Genomic DNA, 22,805 nt, shown 5'->3' with positions numbered 1-22,805 from the left:
TCTCAGTACACCACAGCCAAAATCAATTCGACTCTGAGTTAATGGAAATGATGACTTATAAAAGGTCATTAGACAATTTCTTATGGACTGCTTTGCAATTTTTTTTCTCTACAGTTATCTTGCAGTTTTAATTTTTTGTGCATTCACGGTATGTCTTCTCAACTAAAACATACCTTTATCTAGGGCAAGGAACACATGTTATAGCTATTTTGTAATCCTCACAAAGTCTAGTAAATGCCTGGTTGATACGAAAAAGTAAGAGATTCTCACACTATGCTACTCTACTCTAAGTATGAGCTGTTATAAACTTAAGGACTGAACCAGAGCAGAATATGCTGCTAGAAATGTAAAGTGTTCAAAATAAAGATAAAATTATAATTTTTTAAACTTTCCAAAACGGACGTACTGAGGGGAGGTGAAGTAAAGCCCGAAAAAGAATTGGTCATGATGTAATCTGCAATCTGTTGTAATGCTAGTAATCCAGTTGGGTTGTGGCCTTTCTTCATCTGTTCTTGAATAAGGCATTCCAGGTCTTCCCGAAAGGCCTGTAATACACAAAAATAACCACTGAGCACATACATCTTACTTGGAACAGAACAACCCAAACATAACTTGCTCTGATATAGTCAGTCTTTCACTCATCCCTCTTTTGAATAGCTTTCATCTACACTATTTTAAAACAAATATAAAATACAAAATAATAAAATTAAAACACTGGAAGAAGAAGCAAGAAGCTTACTTTCAGGAGAGGAAAAAATCATTAGACATTCTTAATCTCAAAAAAAATGAACTACTATAACACTTACAATAGACAAGATAAAACAACTCTGTTAATGACATGCAACTAGGGCACCAAGTATAGACTTATGCAAAAAGAGACACATTCCTTGCCTAGCAGCCTCATTACCTAGGTTAGGAAAGACTCCCTATTTGAATGGGGCACGACTCTGACTACAGAGTGACTTAACAGCAAAAGTCTTCACTACGACATACTAAATCATGGCTTCCATTTTATTGATTTCCATGGCAATTCCTTAGCTCCACAAACTTTGAAGGCAAACTGATAAGAAGAGTTGAGAACTGAGTACTCCCATTCTGAAACACTGTGCTGAAGAAAGAACATTTTTTCCAACTTGGAGTACCATGTGTTCCTGTTCTGGAGTTCTGCTGTATCTTTTCTTGTGTGTGTGTCAGTGGCCTGGGGGGAGGGTGTGTGGCAGAAACAGTGTTTATATAAATAAAAATCCTGAATATTAAGAGAAAACCTCTCTTCCAGTAACCCTTGAGTTGCTAATATGATTCATCATTTGAAATCTCTTTTAATTCTTCACATTAGTTGAAATAGCTGGTTTCGTATTTCCATGAAATTTTACTAAACATTTATTTTACTAAATTCATCATTTGTTCTCTTGCGCATATCTATTTTCATTCATTTTAAACATGAAGGCTCTTGCAATATAAGTCACCTAAATCTCGCTCTTCCATTTGAGAGTGGTTACATGTGTAGGAGAACGCCCTGCCAGAAATTTTTTCCCACTTCACCTAAGAGGGAGAAGGCAGAAAATTGCTTTGGAATCACTACCTCCAAGAGGGGTAGGTATGAACACCTTGGAGATCACTGAGGAAAGCTTCCTTAGAAGGCTGAATCTCCTTTGAGTCACTGACAGTAGCCTTCCTCATAAGGCTGGGAATAAGATCGCCTGGAGTCCTGCTTAGATGTAGCCTGCTCAGAGGATGGCTGAATAACTCAGAGGTTTTCAGACAGACAGACTTTCTTTTTCTTTTTTTTTTTAAATAATGGCATAAGAGCCCATGTTGGGAAGGGGAAATGTGGTTCTGAGGCTATGAGGTGGTAGATATTAGGACTAGTCCTGACTCAATGGTTATGTTGCTTTTAGAACAACAGTTGAGAGGCATCTGTGATATGAACTGAAAAAGCTGAGTGCTAATAGCTATAATCTCGGGAGCTCAACCATGGGGCACCATGGAACACCCTGAGTTTAGCACAGGAAGAGGGAGAGGGAGGTCATCCTTCCCTGATGCACCACGGTGGCCTGCATAGGCATCTGGGTCAACAGTGAACCTGCATCTTCTGTTGGGTCGGGTGAGACTAGTTTTCAACACCACCACCATGTGGCAGGGAGGTGCAGTGGCAGTGGTGGACTGGATAGACTTTAGTGCGATTCTTTCACATACACAGATACAGATATGTGTGCACACCGCACACCACATCTTGGATATGGAAGCCACTGATGAACTCTTTTGGACTATGTAAGCCACTAAAGTTCTTGGGATAAGTTAGGGGAAAGTAGAAATTCTAAAAGGAAGATGCTGTACTTTCTGCTAATACAGCAGGTGAATGTTTGAGTGATTAATTTAAAAAATAGCAGTGACCATATTTGAACTCTGAGTTCAGGGAGCAGTTGACACCAGTTAAACATGGTTCTCCTTTTACAAATTCAAGGCTTGTTAAATGTAAAGCATTAGCACAATTATAAAAATTCTAAACATCTAATTCCATTGACTGTATCTAGTTCATTTAAACACATGATTTAAACCAGAGAAACTATCCTATAAAATATCCTCTACAAAGACACATTACATTTATCAGAAAACTCCATTAATACATTTCTAAGACCTAACGAACATAAAACAGTTGTGAGTTGTATATAAGATGGATGGATGCCTTCATATAGATGACCAACATGAGTATTTTACCATGTTTAATGCTGAAAGGAAAAGAATCTTCCAGATATACTCATTTATCTTTATATAAACTACAGAAAACTTCTGGACACCTGGCAATGGGCCAATCTGCTCTTCTAAAACTTTATCTTCCCTTCAAAACCAAACTCTATTTAAACTTTCCTCAGTTCAAAGCAGCTATAACCAATATCTTTTGATTAAGTAAAAAAATATTAATGATACCTACTATGTGTATCACTCATTATTTACATTATAATAGCTCTCAGAAGTAGGCATTATTTATTTTACTGAATGCCCTGCCTCATATTGTCCCAGGAAGAATTTAAGGCAGATTCTATAGATTAAAATGATACAAAAATAAATTAAATATAGGTAAGAAAAGTCAAGCTTAAGAGAAAATAAAAATTGTAAGCATTTGCCAGAGATGGGCCAAATTTTATCTAAACTCTCCAACAGTCAACATGAATCAAGATAATCCACTCAGTATGCTGATTTACAATGGCTTTAAGATTAAAAATCAACCAGTTGCTCAAGAGAATCACAACTATTAATGAAAGTGATGAGAAATTTCTGCTAGGTGGGGTAAGAAAGCTAAATAAGAAAGGTTGAAAAATTTGTCCAAGGTCACACAGCTAGTAAGGGTCAGAGGCAAGGACTCAAGTCAAATGTCTTTTTTTTTTTTTGTTAGTGAAAATGCTTTTTTCACTTCCATATATCCCACAATATGGTGAGTACCATCCTAAACCTTTGGGATGATCCACGGTGTTACAGGGGGATGAATAAGCCCTTCTGAAATCAATTAAGAGAAAAATTTGAATTTCCCCTTTAAGGCTAGTGAATAGGTTTTCTGTAGTACAGGACAAGAAAATAATTTTCACAGTAAATGAAATTTCCCCAGCCTTTTTATATAGTTGATAGCGCTTCAACAAATAAGAATTCTTTTATTTCAAAAGATTTAATATTTTTTGTCATGAACATTTATTTATAACTCATTTTTAAATGTTCCCAATATTTTTGAAATGTTGTTCAGATAATTACCTAAGTCATAAAACAGTTAGTGTAAAAATTACTAATGATATAAAATTGTTTCACCCAGTTTTCAAAATTTATCAATAAACTTACCAAGTTTTCATTAAAATATATTAAAGAATAAAAATTTTTACTTATCTTTATGATGGATAGTTAATCATATTCCTACTAAAATTCAATGTTAATAAAATAATCCTTTATAGTTGAGTCATTTGAATCTCACTACAAAAGTCCTGAGATGGGCAATGATTTGCTCAAGGCTGCATAGCTAATAAATAAATGGAATAAAGATTCAAATCTGAACTCTCAGTTGGGCATAGGATCTTTTCCTAATTTAATCAGAGATGGGTTGTATCACTGAAACCAAATACAACTGATAAGGCAGCAGGCATGTTGTGATCAGAAATACTGAGAAAACCTCTTAGGCTAGATTAGAGCATTAAATTGTAATGATAGATAAAGGAAAAAAATTATGTAGCAGCAGATTATGATGATCCTGGAATACCAAAGTACTTGCCCTCTTACAGCTAGGAATTCCCCCATCAAAGCAGAATGAAACTAACTTATAAGCAGGGCAGCAAGATCACATGCTGGGCTTCTAAAGTCAGATTAAGTCAACAATTCCCTAGGGCCTCCACAAGAGGAGAGTCAGGTTAAAAGATCAAATAACTCATACACGAAACTACAGCCTAAACTGTGTCTTCCATTCCAGATACAGAAGAGGAGAGAAGAGGAGGTAGTGGGGGTTGTTACTCCTTGAAGACATGAATACATGAACATGAATAAGCTAGAGTGCCATCAGGGTGACAGATTCTTTGACACTTTCAAAAACCAAAATACAGTCTAAGGAATTATGATTATAATCTTCAAAGGGTTCCACAAAAGCATAAAATGCTTTAAATTAGCAACACTGTATATAATGTTTTTTATGTATATAATGTATATATACATACATAATTAGCAACATTGTATATAATGTTTTTTATGTATGTAATGTATATACACATACATAAATTGTATGTATACAATTTCCACAAAAATAGTTGCCTGCTATGTGCTAGGCACTGTGCTACATGCTTTTACCTTATTTCATTTAATTGTCACAACTACTGTATGAAGTCCATTTTACTAACAAGGAAACTGAAGCTCAAGTTAAGTGCGTTTCCTAATGTCACATAGCTATAAGTGGTGGTGAACTCAGATCCAAAACAAGCACTGTATGCACACATGTATGTATAACAAATTTTGTATAAACAGATTAAGACTGGAAATGATGAGAAAATGGGCTGACTCCTAACTTAGGTCAAAATAGTCTGGTACTCCAGGATCTCTATAATCTGTTATATAACTTTTTGGCCATATCTACCATTACTACCTTGTGCTCTGGTCTAGCCTATGAGGTTCACTCAGCATTCTCTGATCACAACTTGTACTTTTCTATCCTTGCTCACTGTATTTCATCAAACGCAAATGCTGGCTTCCACTCTTCCTCTACCTAATGAATTCTTACCCTTTACTCAAAACACTTGTCTTAAATGCCATCTTCTCCTTGAAGCCTCTCCTTTAATCACTTGTTAGGAAGGATCTCCATGTTTTTTCTCTTCCCATCCCACTCTGAATTCTTTTAACATTTGCCTAACTACACTTAAGGTACCATCATACGATTGTGCTTTATTTTCCTACTCTACTATACCATAATATCTGATGGCTGGAGCTGCGTCTTTCACATTTCTAGAGTCTCCCTGAGTGTCTAGTTCCGTGCTCAATTAACAAAACAGTAAGTTAGAGTTTCTTGTCTTTTTATTTTCCTAGATATAAGGAAAGAAAGTAAAGAATCAGATCTCAATCTTGATTGAGTTAATGATAGTAAAGATCCATTTCATAGGTTATTAGCACTGGAATGTGAAGCTCTAGAAAACAGTCTTAGTCTATCACTTGAATCAGAAATTCTTCCTGTGTTATTAGGCCTGTCCATCCTATAATAGGAGAAATTCATCTTTTAATTTTTTTAAATAAGAAATGAATCTTCACTGAATGTTACAAATTTTTAAAAAGTCATTTAATTCTTCAACTCAAACAAAATCCTACTTGAAAACTTGGTTTATCCCCAGAGTGTTATAGTTTGGACAGTTCTCTCATCAAACATATGTCCAAAAAAGTATGTGGGAAAAAATCACTAGGCGAAAAACAAAATATTTATGTTAGAAGAGAAGGTGCCTTAAAAGCCTTATCTGAATCTCATACCCTTTTATTTTATACATCATCTATCAATGCTGAGGGAGTGATCCTGTAAACTCTGAATTCATAAGGTACGGATAAAAACAAACTTGTAAAAACATGCAAGATCCAGAGATTTAAGATTCATGTAGGGTAAGGGTACACTTTAAGTACATACATGTTCATATATACTATAAATCACAAGTAGAATTAACTTGAAATATCAGATCTTAAGGCTTCTGCATCTAAGATCAGAACTTTCAGGAGAAAGTGGCAATAGATGAAAGATCTTTTAAATCACAGAAAAGAGGACCAATTTGATAAAAGAAACTGACCTGATGAAATTATTTCAGTTAAGGCTAAGAAAAAAAAAATCATACAGGTTGATTTATAAGTAAAGTCTAACTTATGGAAAGCAGGTAACAGAATACTGATAAATATCAGAGATGGATTTAAATATCCACATCTGGATGTTCTACCTCATAATAATTACTAGAGAGAAAAATTGGAGCAAAAAGAAAAAAAGATTACAGACTTGCTGCTCCCAAGGCACCCTGGTATTATGTTATTAGATCTCTCCTAAAGTGGGATTAGGAGCATAACAAACTTACTTAGAATTTCTCCATTAAGAAATGTATTCATTTGGAACTAGATTACCACTGGTCCTGTTGAAAGGAGAAAAAACAAATAAACCAAATTTTCTTCTGGATGGTCTTTCTCCTGTATCTAATTCTTAATTAATATGAAGCTAAAGGTTAGAATAATATCTTCTCTTGAAGCTGGTATATAATAAAAATGCAAACAAAGTTAATAAAGAATACTTGACATCTTAAACTTCTAAAGTGACCAGATAAATGAGGGTGATTTTGACCAACTCTTCTAATTAAGGTACATTGTTAACAATTTAGGCCTTAATTACAGGGATATTCTAAAATGTATATGGCTTTGAAGTTTCTCCTATCTTCAAAATAAGCTTGTAGCATTACACACTGCCTTGTTATTAAGAAATGTTAGTGAGTCACGTGCCTGAGCTATCACCACCTACACTCCTGTTGTCCTATCTTTCAGAGTAACATTGCACACTTCTGTCAACCAGTCTAAATTCCTTCCTATAGTGGTAAAGCTTAAGAACTTTCATTTTTTTCCTGAAGCCCACCAACTGTTTTCCATATTGAGCAGTCAAGTTCAGTAGGAGCTTGCTGGACAACATTCAAGTGTTTAATGACTCAAAGCCCACCTATTGGGTGGGCTATGTATCAAAGCTATTCATACATCCATCCAACCATCTATTCAGAATTTACTATGCACAATGTGCTGTCAGTTTTTCAACTTTCATGTTTCTTTAACTTGGATGAGGCACCATTTAATTCCAACAGTTTCCCCTTCACTTCATTCTGAGAGAAGGGGGTAAGTGACAATCTAGGGTCTCCATAGACACATATACGAGGAGCATATTGGTCAAAGAAAACTTGTGGATTCCCTCTATTGCATTAAAAAAATCTCTAACTAAACCAATTTACTCACCAACACTTGATTTCTAAGACACATACTTCCTTAAATTAAGAAAAATATATACGACAAAAGGCGATGAAATGCTTGGAAAGAAGTAATACTTGGAGTCAAAGTGAGACAAATTCTTTGCTCTTCTCTTATCTTCTCAGCTCAACGCAATAAGGTGTTAAGTTTGTCATCCAAATTTACAGACGCCAAAATGTCTTGTGATTGGAAACTCTTCTTGAATTGGGTTGAATTAACTTGAGCAACAGAATTTAAAGATGAATGAAACAACAATATATGGGTGGAATTTTTTCACTGTTATTGAATGCTTTAAGTGTTATAGCCTAGTGGTTAAGGGTGTGAGCTTTGAAGTTTAAATTCAGACCCCATCATTCATTTAAGTAGGCTTATAAAAACTTCAGCAAGTTATTTAACATCTCTAAATTTCAGTTTATTCATCTTTAAACTAGGGATATTAACACTTTGAGTTGTTTTGAGGATTAAACAGGATTTGATACATAATATGTGCCTGGCATATAGTAAATGTTTAATAAAAAAAGTATTATACTTTGCTTTTATTAGTTTCTCTCCTGATTTCCTTTCTTCCCAAATGAACTCAGCATTTTAAATTATAAATTTGTTTCTTACAAACATGAATTAGTAATATCTTTGATTTTGATCTTTATTGGTTATGGGTTTGTCTAACAGAATAAACCCCAATATTCATAGGAGACCCACAAAGGTTTTAAGAGAATTATATTGGCAGAAACACTGCAAGATTGGACTTGAAGGAACCAAGACAGTACAAAAAGAAAAGAGGTCTTTGAACCCAAAAACCTATACAAGAAGGAATCAAGCTGAGAAAAACACATACTTGCAAACACAGTCTATCTTTCAAGGAAAAGGAAGGATGATTCAGAGGGTGGAACCAAAAGCCCAGAGAGTAAGAGCTAGGGAGACTCACCTCTAGTAAGCAGAAGGACTGAATCCTTATCAAAGGAACTTCCAAACATTTGCCTAGATGGATTTCAAAATTGCTATGGACCGGTTACTCCTTTGTACCCTCAATTTTTCCCCTTTTGGAGCAAAAATGTCTACAGCAGTTATCTTTGCCTGCCCCACCTTGGGTGTGCGTGTGGGGGGCAGATAACTTGTCTTTTTAGGTCTTAGGTCTATAGATTGAGAGGAATTGTACTTGAGGAGCTGTACTGAAGGAATTACACCTGAGGAGCATCATGTGCACCTGGACCAGATTTAGATAATGACTTCTGTATCCAGGCTAATATCGTAATGGCATGAGACTTTTGCAGGGATGTTAGAAGAGGTTGAGTGTATGTTGCATGTGGCAGAAAGATAAGCGGCAGATTGTGGCGCTTTTAATATAAATTGTGATCAGAGAGTAGACAATCTTCCCCTCAAAAGATGGAGCTTAATTCCACTCCCCTTGAGTATGGGCTGAACTTAGTGACTCACTTCTAACCAATAAATATGGTGGAAGCGATGGTGTTTAATGTCTGAGATTAGGTCATAAAAGGCACTGCAGGCTCCTCTTTGCTCTTTCTCAGATGCTTGCTCTGCGGGAGAACACTCAAATAACCTCAGGTAAAGATCTATGTGTCAAAGAACTGTGGCCTTTTGTCAATAGCCATGTGAGTGACCCACTTTAAGAGCAGAAACCTCCAGCCCAGTTAAGCCATCAGATGACAGTAGTCCTGGCTGACGTCTTGACTGCAACTTCATGAGAGACCTTGAGCTAGAACCATTCAGCTAAACTGCTCCTGAATTCCTGACTCACAGAAACAATGAGATAAAAAAGCTTGTTGTTTTAAGCTGTTAAGTTTTGGGATAATTTGTTATATAGCAATGGATAACTAATATAGGCCACCATGTATCATTGCCTCTGGTGAAAAGTGTGTTGTATTGAAAAAATTTGAAAACAACTGTCCTAAAACATGTCAGGAAGACAAAATTTATACTTTTCCGAGTCTTTCACAAACAAGATTTAAAATTCACTAGCAAAGATCCAGGAAAAAAATGATCAATCTATAATTGTTTAAAACCTTCTTTGTTTCCCTCTGGGCTGAAAACTATCACCCTTGCTACATGAATACGGAAATAACCAATTACACACCTGCCCTTTCCCATTAGTTTATTAAGTTCCCCAAGGCGTAAGTAAAATTGATACTTTTAAGCCAACTTACAAATGGAAATACATAAGTACAGGTATACTGTATTCTATTGTGCTTTACTTTATTGTACTTCACATATACTGCATTTTTTACAAATTGAAGGCACAACCTTCCAACAGCAAAAGATTATGACTTGCTGATAGTTAGCATTTTTTAGCAATAAAGATTTTTGGTTGTTTTTTTTTTTTTGGTGGGAAAGATTTGCCCTGAGCTAATATCTGTTACCAATCTTCCTCCCTCTTTTTTTTTTTTTCTCCCCAAAGCCCCAGTAAATAGTTGTATATTCTGGTTGTAAGTTCTTCTATGTGAGCCACCGTCACAGCATGGCTACTGACAGATGAGTGGTGTGGTTCTATGCCTGGTAACTGAACCTGAGCTACCAAAGCAGAGGGTGCCAAACTTTAACCACCAGGCCATCAAGGCTGACTCAGCAATAAAGTATGTTTTAATTAAAGCATGTACATTGTTTTCTTAGACATAATGTTATTGTACACTTAATGAACTACAGTGTAGGGTAAACATAACTTTTATATGCACTGGGAAACCAAAAATTTCATGTGACTTGGTTCATTTTAGTGGTCTGGAACCAAATCTGCAAGATCTCCAAATATGCCTGTACAAAAAAATTAGGTAATCTACTCAAAGTTATACTGTGTTTAGTTTAATGGGGAAATTATAAAACAAAAACTTTGGCATGGAAATGTAGTATAGTACTTTTTCCTTTTAAACTTTACAGTTAGAATTGAATGATTCTCTTTGGAGCATCTCTCAAAGAAATCTCAATATTTAACAACCTTGAACAAAATCTCAACTTCATCTCATTCTTTCAGTTACTTTATACTATATGTAACTGTAATCATCTGGCTAATAAGTTAGTTCTTAAAAGTGGGGTTTCTTTACAGGAGGAAATATATCTATTTTGATCCAAATAATTAACATGCCCTTCAACTATTTATAAACACAGAAACTCAGATTGGCACAAAAGGCGGCACTGAACATTTACTTCCTCATGATGAATTCTCTGGTTAATCTCCTTTCCACTGGGAAAGGGTTTCTTTAAAAGACAGCTTTAAATTTAAGCTATACTTAAACTCCTCAAAGCTTGTATTGCCTTTATAACTTGCAATTGCTTTTATCCAGGCCACTGGTATAGTGAATTACTTAGAATGGAATTCCCTTTTGGCTTTGGACTCAACCTTTGTGAGTAAATTCACAAGGGCACAACAAAAATGATTTACCAGGGCCACCTCAGGCAGTACTATGCCTTGGTGCTTATTTTAGTACCTAAGTTGGAAACCTAATATAACCCTAACGCGGGCATCATGTATTTATGTGTGCTAAACTCTGCCTTAAGGGGCCCATGATCTGCATTATGCATAGTTATGAATTCATTTTGCATCTTAAATCAAGCTGTTTTCTCATTTTCCATCACTTACATGTGACCTTTGCAATTCCACTAAGGGTTTGTAAGAAAACTAGCATATCACTTGAATGTGATTTACAAAGTCTGGATATTACTGTGCAGACAGAATTTTCAAGCTTGAGTTTATACTCCACTTTTAATTTAGTTAGTTTGGTGTGGATGCATATATGTGTGCTTACATTAGGTGTATGTAACATTAGGCTGCCAAATCACAGACCTCCTCAAAAACATTAAGTCTTCCTATGCTGCTGTGAGTGTCAAGGTACCCCAAGGAAGAAGAAAATATGTGTATGGGATGTACCCAACTCATTTCTTGGTTTCTAACACTTTAGTCTTGCCTTTCTTTTCTTCACAGATATTCAGTCTGAATTGGGTGTTGAGCTCAGTAGCATCTTTTGTCCTCCTTTAATGAAGCAACACACTCAGAAATCACACAAAGAAAATCTACACCACCAAGACAGTACTAGTTTGTTGCTAAAGCTTTGTAAATTAAATATATAAATTAGGTGTTCATTTTGCCTCTGAAAGACTGGGGGCAACTAGTCACTCTTCCTCTACCCCTCTTCCAACCTGAGAGTAGTTTGAGATACCTTCTACCTCATTATATCAAGGTCTCCAAAGAGGAAGAAAAATTATAGCCTGCTAATTATTTCAACTCACAGGACTCTGCAAGATCTGAGTAACTCGTTTCCTCTGCTCCATCATATTGAAGTCTTGTCGTAGATCAGGCGACATGTTCCTCTCCCTAATGTATTCTGGGTCACTTTCATTGATGCGGTCAAAATACCTCTCTTTGTGAGGCATGCTGGGAGGAGGAGGAGTAGTGACCACGCTTTGGCTGGCATCTGAACTCATGCTTCAAGTCTGCTGATTCCCCTTGTTATCTGCATTAATAAACACAAAGGACATTGACGATAAATTCATTATTAAATTTGAATTTTACATGAGTCTAGCAGAACTTTTTTTTTGCCCTCAGAATAACAGTGGCCACCTTCTTTAAAAAGTAGCTTCTTAGGGGCCAGCCCAGTGGCATAGCAGTTAAATTCGCCTGCTCTGCTTCGGCAGCCCAGGTTTTGCAGGTTCGGATCCCAGGCACGGACCTACACACTGCTTATCAAGCCATGCTGTGGCAGCGTCCCACATATAAAGTGAAGGAAGATAGGCACGGATGTTAGCCCAGGGCCAATCTTCCTCAGGAAAAGGAGGAGGATTGGCAACAGACGTTAGCTCAGGGCTAATCTTCCTTACCAAAAAAAGAAGAAAAAAAAAGTAGCTTCTTAAAAAATATGAGAACAGTTTTTTATTAAGGTAAGAATATCTTAGATTGTAATGCTAAATTAGAAATTGATATTTTCAGAGCTAACAGAAACTTGTGGTTCAATTATAACAATGTCATCAACTGCTAATTGAACTTTTTTAAAGTGCAAGGATCAAAATATCCAAAAGTAAAACATCACTTCTAAGATGGCAAATTTTCACAATTAATGGATACTGTCAGTAGAGCTTCTCTTATCTCTCTTATTCATGCTTTTATGTTAGACCAAATTTCAGCCATATTTAATGACCACTACATTTTATAGTGAATGTAATTTACTAACATGAGAGAAACACAGTTTTAAGTGTTTCAAACGATTCAACAACTTCCCAAGGAAAATGTGGGTATTATTAAGGTTGCTAGACTACATAACTTTAGCAGATAGTTCTTCAAATCCAAGTAAGAAACAATAAAAAGCTATTCAGAAACCACATAAACAGCTGATTCACTTAATTCTCATGATTATCACTGATACTTAGGATAATCCCTGATTTTATGTTAGGGAAACAAATTCATTTGGTCTTTGCTATAGCTAAGCACGTAACCAACCATAGCTACATCAACAGGACAGGCATTTAACATTTCCCCTTTACCCCTGCCTGTGATCTCTGTGTTAGAAGCTGATGAAGTCAGCTAGCTCAGTGCTTCTCAAGTTGCCTACGGTAAGGACTTTCTCTAATTTTTTGTGGGCCAATATTTTTATAAAATACAAAATTACGCATTTAGATGTCACAACAACATCAAACTGCAAGAAGTTTCTAAACACTTAATCTCATAGTCTGTACTTGTCACAGACTGGTAGTAGACAGTCTGCAGACTGGCACTGGATCCTGGACAACACTTAGGGTAGCAATGACCCAACAGAGAGAATAACAGTCACTGCCAACTAAAGAAATGCTTCCTCCAACTTTTAGAAGAAGTGATTGGGCATAAGTCTAGATCAAGAGAAAGGAAGACCACTAATTAGTGTATCGCTTTCCCTAGTTGTTCTTTTGAACTAAATATAGAAAATGCAAAAAGGTGCAACAAGGAAGAAGAAAATATAACAAATAAAAAAAGAAATTGTAAATATGGTTTTACTTAACACAGTTTTCTCTACAGGTAGTACTTCCATTCAAATGCAACATGTTCAATATAAATGATTGGGTAACAGAAAAACCTTTCTGACTAACTATGCAATGGTATTTTTTCAAGTGATTATTTGCATGGTGGGAAGAATCACTTCATAACAAAGGGAGTTAAATGTAAAACATCCAAGTATCCTTTTTCTATTTATGTAGAAAACTAAGGGGAGAGAAGTTCCTGCAGATCTGCAACTCTGCAGATTCTTCACAGCCTCGGAGTCCCAGCAGAACATTTTTCTAGATAAACCCAGAAGGGAAAAGGCAAAGGCCACTTTCTTCTTAGGGATCTGAATCCCTGATAAAGACCAGAGACATCCGGTCTCATCTTTTAACCACAGTAACAACCAGTGAGGTTACTGTTTTTGTCTCTAATAAAAGTCTTCTCTGATAGAATTCTTCTCTAAAGCTGCCTGGATCCAACTTAGTCCAAGCAAGCCAATTATAAGACATTAAAAATTCTTGCATTAATTCTGGTCCTGGAAATGTAAACTCGTTCTGTTAAAAATAATTCTTGCAAAAAATGTTAGAACTCGTTTTATTCTACTTGCCAACATGAATCTCCTATACAACATTCTATGAAGTTATGTAAATTACTTCAGTGTACTATACAAAAAATTCATGCACTATGGTTTAAAACACTTTATATCATACCATTTTAATAAAATTCTGATTTCGTGACTAGAAAGCAACTAATCAGTGAAGGAAATGTAAAAAAAAAAATGAACTTTTATATAACTGAGTTATCCACATCCTAATTCATTAGTTTAAAAATTGGGAGAAAACACTCAACTAAAGATTGAATATGTGATCATTAAACATGTTCTTCACAGGATAAATGGCCAGGGTCTTTTTCTCTTTTCTTTTTTATATAACGTCCATGACTAACGACCCTGGCCACATTATATTCTTCAAATATTAGGTTTTGGTGTACTGTTATTAGCTTGGCTTACCAACCTATAGTATTTACCGTCATGTTGCTATTATCCAAAAATGTGGTGCACAGGGCACCACTTGTAAGAAACTTTTCTTTTTTCATATCCAGCTGGGTTATCAGAAGTCTAGAGGTCTCACCAATCTTTGGAACCTAATTTTCTTAGAGGCTGTTTATAATAGGTACATTTAAACTCCTTAAAACAGTTTAACGCTAGCAGATAGGAATGTCAACAAGAATTAAAGTTATAAAAAAACAAATAAACTCACATACATTAGTAAATGTCATGCTGACTTTTAAGCACAGACTAAGTGGGTACTCAATTAATAATTGGGATATCACTTAACCAAAAAAATCAATTCCGTTTTAGTTTACCACAGCAGGCCACTGGCTTCTTAAGTCATTTTTTAACAGACAGTCCACAAATATTGCCTTGAATTGGATTTTACCTATTCCTCAATCCCAAAAGCACTATTTAGCCTAATAGAGAATAGAGTTAGATAATAAGCTTGTGTCTAACTAAATTTGTTAATGCTTATAATTTCGTGAAAACACGGAAAAAAGTAAGCAACTCTGTTGATGGATTCATTGTCCCAGCATTGGTTTAAGAAACTGATAAAGTGAAACACTGATAAATAAAAGCTTATAGTTAAAGATGAATGCATTTTTAGATGAGTAAGGTAAAGAGGAAGATACATTTAACTATCCATTTTATTTTATTTTATTTTTTTTTATAATTTTATTTATTTATTTTTTTCCCCCAAAGCCCCAGTAGATAGTTGTATGTCATAGCTGCACATCCTTCTAGCTGCTGTATGTGGGATGTGGCCTCAGCATGGCCAGAGAAGCAGTGCGTCAGTGCGCGCCCAGGATCCGAACCCGGGCCGCCAGCAGTGGAGCGTGTACACTTAACTGCTAAGCCACGGGGCCGGCCCATAACCATCCATTTTAATAATGAAAGAACATTTTATATATGTATAACATTTTATAGTTTATACCATGCTCTTATGCCTTTCTATATTACTTTATCTTTGCAACTACACAATGAGATAGAGGTTGATAATCTGGAGGTTCAGTGGATTAAACATCCTGCCGAAAATCATACTGCTTATGTCTTAGACAATATTCAAAGCCACAATTTCTGTCTCCTAGTTCACTTTACAATGACACATACTATTTCACATATCATAAAACATAAGAGGACTACAAAATTTTGAGACTTTTAGTCTACATTCTGTCCTGAATATTTAACAATTGGAGCTCATAGAATCTGTCAAAAAATGAGGAAATGACACCAAAAAAGGGAAATAACATTAGAAATGACTCAAAACACTCTGGCCTTTTTAAAACGTCAAAAGCTCATCATTCAACTTGGCTTTTTAATACAAGAAGTTTCAAAGTTTTATGTACTCGGAATAAGAATTGGGAATTTATATTAAGGATACGGAAATAAAGAATAAGAGTAGTAGCTTGTCATTTAAATGCTCCTCTATACACAGATGCTGAACAATAGGAGTTTTACATAGATTTTTTTTAAGCCAATCATGAGCACAATTTATTTGCAATTTTGTATACCAACTACTACAGACTGAACTGTTATTTCAAGCCTTGAAAAAATTTAGGATCCACAAGATTATCTGAACATAAATGGAATACAGAAAAATATGAGAGAAGCTTGCAACATTATTCACAATAGCCAAGATAATGGAAACAACCTGTGTCCATCGACAAATGAATGGATAAAAAAATGTAGTTATGTATATATACAATTGAATATTATTCAGCTATATAAAAGAAGGAAATCTTGCCATTTGAGACAACATGGATGGACCCTTGAGGGCATTATGCTAAGTGAAATAAGTCAGACAGAGAAAGACAAATACTGTATGATCTCACTTATACGTGGAATCTAAAAACACCAAACTCATAGAAACTGAGAGTAGAATGGTGGTTGCCAGGGGCTGAGGGATGGGAGGGAGAAATGGGGGGATGTTGGTCAAAGGGTACTTTTAAATTTTCAGTTATAAAATGAATAAGTTCCAGGGATCTAATGTATTGCGTGGTGATTATAGTTAACAACACTGTATTGTATATGTGAAAGCTGCTACGAGAGTAGAGCTTTAATGTTCTCACCATAACAACAATAATAAGAAAACAGTAATTATGTGAGGTAAAGGATGTGTTAACTAACCTTACTGTGGTATTTCACAATATATACATACACCAAATCATCACACTGTATGCCTTAAATGTATACCATGTTATGTCAATTACATCTCGATAAAGCTGAAAAAAGTATGAGAGAAGCAAAATAAATTAGACAAGTATGTATAGTTACCCATAGGACACCTATCAACAAATACCTTTCTGGAAGATTATGCTAGCAAATGGAAAACACTAAAGAATTTTTACCCAACCTAATAAATTTGCTTATACAATATAAAAATAGATTTCTGTGCTTAAAGAAAATCCCTAAATTAGTTTGAAATAATGATAAGTGAGCCCCCCTGCAGAGCACTCACAGTAAAATAAGTTGTCATAATAAATATATGTCAGAGGTCCTCTTTCCTTCCTTCCAAAAAAAATACTTATTGAGCATCTACTACATGCCAGGCCTTGTACTAGAGGAATGGATGGAATGTTGAATCAAATCCTTCTGGGATCTTCTAGTCTAGTTCAGACGCTTCTATAACCCAGTGAAAAGGATTCTACCCAGCACGAGGGGAAGCTTCCCCGAGGACATAACATTTTCTCACACTAAGGAAGGTACATGCCCAGGGAAACAGTAATGTGCCAAGGAATACAGTTAGCAATGGGATAAACATAGCACATCTTATAGGATCAATGTTGCTTAAAGATTTGGTTTTAAAAATTTAATTAGTCCTACTGGTAACTTAAACCATTTTAATAAATTATTTTTATAATAAAAAGCTACATGAGTTTCAAAGAAACAGGTGAATTTCATGCTTGCTTAGAAGGTGATGCAAGCTTCCTAAGAGACCTACAAGGCAAGCAAAATAGTTATTTCCTACCATTTCTCAGCAGGTTGTACCATATTAAGTGTCTGAATAATTGGGTGTTCAAAGTGATACTTTAAAGAGGTATTAGTAATCATTACTTCTTAATGCATATACTCTGTTCTCCTCCACTAAGAAGTTTACCCAGAGGTTTCTCAAGGTATTTTGTAATAAAGTTAACTGTTTTAATAAGACTAGGAAATCAAGCCTATGTCACCCACTAATGTTAAAACATACATACTCTTTTCTGGGAGATGGGAAAAAAGTCATCTAAGGAAAACAGCAATACTAAATAGACCCTTAAAGCTAGCAGCTAAATAGACTTCTTTAAACAAACAGTTTTCTCCTCAAGTTAGTTTCAGGACTAAGATTTTAGGTCCTTGAGCTTGAATAAATTGAATAAAAGCTTACAACTCATACGAAGCACACGTAAAGAAGCATGTGTAAAATGGCCCCAGTTTTATTAATCTGAAGTTGATTTTTCTCAAGTTGTTTTCCAAGAGTCAGAGAGTCATAGAAAATACATGCGAGTTCATTTAGAACAGGTGTGAAAGCGCTTCCATACCTTTGCATCCAATTTTGCCTGACCAGAGCCCATATTCCACCCTAACAAGTTATTGTTCTTAAATTCCATCCTTTTACTCTTGTTCTGATAACTTCTTTCCCTTTCTTAAAATCTTAAATGGCTTCCCATCATCCATAGGATAAAACTCTTCATTGTTCACTTATTTCTATTTCCATCATCACCTCAATGTTTCTTTCACAGAGAATATAATTGCTTTACCTATAATAAAAACATCCAAGCCTAAACTTTAACATGATATAAAGAAAATCCCAGTAAAACCCATTTAACTATCCTTACAACGCTCCATCACAAATTCTTTTGCTTTTCTTCAAAACTACTATATACACACTATATACTTCTAGTGATTCTCTAAAAGCTTAAAAATATTCTTTAAAATGGCCCTTCTAGGATAGCCTTTTCAAAAAATGGTGCTGCAGCATTGTACATACATAGGCAAAGGGTGGGGGGGAGGGAGATAGAACCTTGACCTAAGTCTCACACCTTATTTAAAAATTAACTCACTTCTAGGTATTCAAACAAAAATCTGTATATGATATGTTTATAGCTGCACTATTTACAATATCCAAAAGGTAGAAACAACCGAAATGTCTATCAACTAACGAATGGGTAAACAATAAATGTGGTATATCCATATAATGGAATATTATTCAGTCATAAAAGGAATGAAGTACTGATACATCTACAACATGGATGAACCCAAAAACCTTATGCTAAGAAAAGAAGCCAAATACAAAAGGCAACCTATTATATGAGTCCACTTTTATGAAATATCCAGAATAGGCAAATCTATGGAGACAGAAAGCAGATTGGCAGTTGCCAGGGGCTAGGGGGAAGGAGGAATAGGGAGTGACTGCTTAATGCGTACTAGGTTTCTGTTTGGGGTGATGAAATATAGTTCTGAATATAGATAGTGGTGATGGCTACAGAGCATTGTAAATATAGTTAATGCCACTGAATTATACACTTTAAAACGGTTAAAATGGTAAATTTTATGTTGTATGTATTTTACCACCATAAAAAATTAACTCAAAATGGATCACAGACTTAATTGTAAAACTATCAAATTGTTAGAAAAAAACATTGGAGAAAATCTTCAGGACACAGGGCCAGGCCAAGAGTTCTTAGACTTGACACCAAAACATGATGTATAAAAGGAAAACTGATATATTGGACTTCACCAAAATTTTAAATGTTTGTCTGCAAAGACCCTGTTAAGAGAATAAAACAAGTTGCAGACCTCAAGGAAGTATCTGCAAACCCCACATCCAACAAAGGACTAGTATGTATAATATATAACAAACACTCAAAACTTAAGAGTGAAAAAAAAAATCAAATGATTCAATTAGAAAATGGGAAAAGACACGGACATTTCACCAAAGAGGCTATAGTATACATATGGTAAACAAGCACATGAGAAGATGTTTAACATCATTAGTCATTAGGAAAATGCAAATTAAAATCAAGAGATGTCACTACACAAGTAGCAGAATGGCTAAAATAAAACATAATGACAACCTCAAATGCTGGAGAAAACATAGAGAAACTGGACCTCTCATACATTGCTAATGGGAATGTAAAATGGTACAGCAATGGTAGAGCAAACAGTTTGGCATTTTCTTAAAAAACTAAATATGAACTACTGTATGACCCAGCAATTGCACTCTTGGTCATTTAACTCAGAAAAAGGAAAACATGTTCACACAAAAATCTATATACAAATGTTTATGGTAGCTTTATTTGTAACAATCAAAGACTAGAAATAATGTAGATGTCCTTCAACAGGTGAACGATTAAACAAACTGTGGTATATCCATACTATGGAATATTATAAATAAAATAAAAACAAATGAATTACTGATACACACAACAGCCTGAATAGATCTCCAGTGAACTTCGCTGAGCAAAAGAAACCCAATCCCCAAAGGCTACATACAGCATGATTCCATTTATATAATATTCTCCAAATGACAAAATTATAGAAGTGGGGAGCAGATTAATGGTTGCCAGGGGATGGGGAGGGATATGCTCAGGAGGGAGGGAGGTACACTCAGGCTGGAAGGAGGTGGGTGTGGTTATAAAAGGGCAACAGGAGGGATCATTGTGGTGATGGAACTGTTCTGTATCTTGACTGGCGGTGGATACAAGAACATACATGTGTGATAAAACTGTGCAGAACTAAACTCACACACACACACACACACACACGTACACAAGATTACAAGCAAAACTGGGAAAAACTGAGTTAAGACCAGTGGATTATATCAATGCCAACATCCTGATTGTGATGTTATACTGTAGTTTTACAAAATGTAATCACAGGGGGAATGTGAGTGAAGGGTACAGAGGATCTCTCTGTATTAATTCTTACAATTACACGTAAATCTATAATTATCTCAAAATAAAAAAGTTTAATTTTAAAAAAAGGCCATTCCATAATAATGGAAAAAGTCAGATTGCTAGTTTCTATTTCACATGAGAATGTGATCAACTCTGCAGCAGGGTAAAGCTTAAATTGTAGTTATTCTTAGATATTTTCTGTACCAGAATGTATTTTAAAGCAGTTCAGTCAATATAACTAAATTGCATCTGAATAAAAATGCATTGATCCTATTAGTGTCAACTGGTCACTGCAAAATATTTCTCATGATGATCAGTCTAGAGCAGCTTTGGAACTGAAATCTGGTTACATAACAATGGACTCAAGTTAAGAACAGTTGAAATACGAAGCCCCTGCAAGACAAAATGAAATATTGAAAAAAAAAAAGCATTTAATGGATACTCTTTGCATTTCAGTACTAGTCTTTATAAGCCAGGAGACACAGCAAGTGGAAATATTGACTCAATGGCTGGCGTTGTTAGGAAATTTTTAAAAACCTGGCTGTGGTCAGATCAGTTTAAGTATCATTGTTCTCTATCTTTTCACTTAGTTAAACCAAGACCCCCAGTGGATGCCTGAAACCACAGATAGTACCGAACCCTACATATACTATGTTTTTCCTATATATACATACCTGTGATAGTTAAATTTATAAATTAGGCACAGTAAGAGATTAACAACAATAACTAATAATAAAACAGAACAATTATAACAATATACTGTAATAAAAGTTACTGTAGATTTTAGCAACCTCAGAATATGTTTTTCTTTCTTTACAGCGAGAATTTTCACCTTTTCACTTAAAGGAAGCACTTCACAGCTTCTCTTTGGCATATCTCAATTGCCAGCATCACTACTGTCATGCTTTGGGGCCATTAAGAGGTAAAACAAGGGTTACTTGAACATGAGCCCTACGATACCATGACAGATAACCCAGATGGCTACTAAGTGACTAACGGGTGGGTAGTGTACACAGACTGGACACACTGGACAAAGGGATATTTCACATCCCACACGGGATGGAGTGGGACAGACAAGATTTTGTCATGCTACTCAGAATGGTGCACAATTTAAAACCTATGAATTGTTTCTGGAATTTTCCACTTAATATTTTCGGACCGCAGTTGATCGTGGGTTAACTGAAACTGTGGAAAGTGAAACCACGGATAAGGGGGACTACTGTATTCTAAAAATTTCCTTCTATGTAATCATTTCAGGCAGAAAGCAGAGTGGTGCGGAGTACTGGATTGAAGATAAAGAGACCAGAACTCAAGTCTTTCCATTTCCACCAACTGTTCTGTGACCTTAGAACAGCCATTGAACATTCATTCAACAGGTGACTGAGCATCTACTATATGCCAAGGTCCTACCATGTGGGGATACAATGGCAAAGAAAACAGTTCTTCCTGAGGTTTGCAGTCTAGTAAGAAATACAAACAACTAAATAGGCAATTACATCATAAAGGTGCTGTGATCAACTGTAAAATAAAAGGATTGTCTCAAAAGACCCTTCAGATTTTCCCAGTTCTTATATCTTATGATCCTACTGGTGTCCTCTGATCTAGTCCCATAAGGCAGATAAGGAACCTTCCTATGGCTTAGTATTCACAACAGCTAGAGATTTTCTAACAATAACTAGGCGTTCCTTACTTTGGTGATGGGTCATGACAGCATTCGAAAACAACTACCAGTTACTGAGCCCTTACTATGTGCTAGCCACTGGACTTTACATACATTGTCTCATTTACTCCTCATAATCTTATGAGGTAGGTGTTATTATCTCCCTTTTACAGATGAGAAAATAAAGTCACTGAGAAGTAACATGTCTCAGGTCAAAGAGCTAGCAAGTGGTAGCCCAGGGATTTAAATCTAGTCTGTAGATATCTAAAGCCCATGGTTTTAATCCACAACCCAGACCCAGGGGTAGGCAGTAATTTCTTTTCAAATGCCAATTCCAGCTATTCACTAGCACTGATTGGTTGGAAAGGTTTTACCCAGGCTCAAAGCAAAACAAAACAACTCAGAACTGCCCTAGCTTAGAAGGGAGTCATGCATCTTCACCATTCTGCCTCCCAAGGAGGGATGTTTTAAGGGAAGTAAGTGGTAGATTCTAGATCCTCTTAACCCTGAACAAGTACCCTTAGCATAAATATTTCTGCTTCCAGGTGATATCTGAAACAACTCAGTTCCAGGGCTCCTTCTCTTTAAAATTCAGCAACCCTATTTTTAATACTACATATATACAGTCATGCTTTCTAGTACTTCAGAGCAATATAAACCAATGCAAACTAGTATGAACTTTATTAGGGAAAAAAAAAGATTAGCCTTTTTACAGTGTTCTTTGTTTTGAAAATAATGCAGAAAACAGACTTTTTTTTTTTTGTGAGGAAGTTT

The 22,805-nt window shown here is 35.5% G+C and overlaps 1 protein-coding gene across 4 annotated transcripts in view; it reads right to left on the bottom strand.

Annotated features, from left to right (window-relative positions):
• ADD3 (adducin 3) overlaps positions 1–22,805 on the bottom strand; it is a 133,222-nt gene that overhangs the window by 18,107 nt on the left and 92,310 nt on the right. For all 4 annotated transcript variants that reach the window (XM_058543961.1, XM_058543964.1, XM_058543963.1 and 1 more), the window contains exons 2-3: positions 11,722–11,945; positions 407–545 (exon numbers count right to left, since the gene is read on the bottom strand). In XM_058543961.1, coding sequence (XP_058399944.1) covers positions 407–545; positions 11,722–11,916 — 334 coding nt within the window. In that variant the 5' untranslated portion in view covers positions 11,917–11,945. The remainder of the gene's footprint in view (positions 1–406; positions 546–11,721; positions 11,946–22,805) is intronic.

Source organism: Diceros bicornis, chromosome 6 (assembly GCF_020826845.1).
Source record: "Diceros bicornis minor isolate mBicDic1 chromosome 6, mDicBic1.mat.cur, whole genome shotgun sequence".
Lineage (NCBI taxonomy): Eukaryota > Metazoa > Chordata > Mammalia > Perissodactyla > Rhinocerotidae > Diceros > Diceros bicornis.
This window is presented reverse-complemented; position numbering and strand designations above follow the sequence as displayed.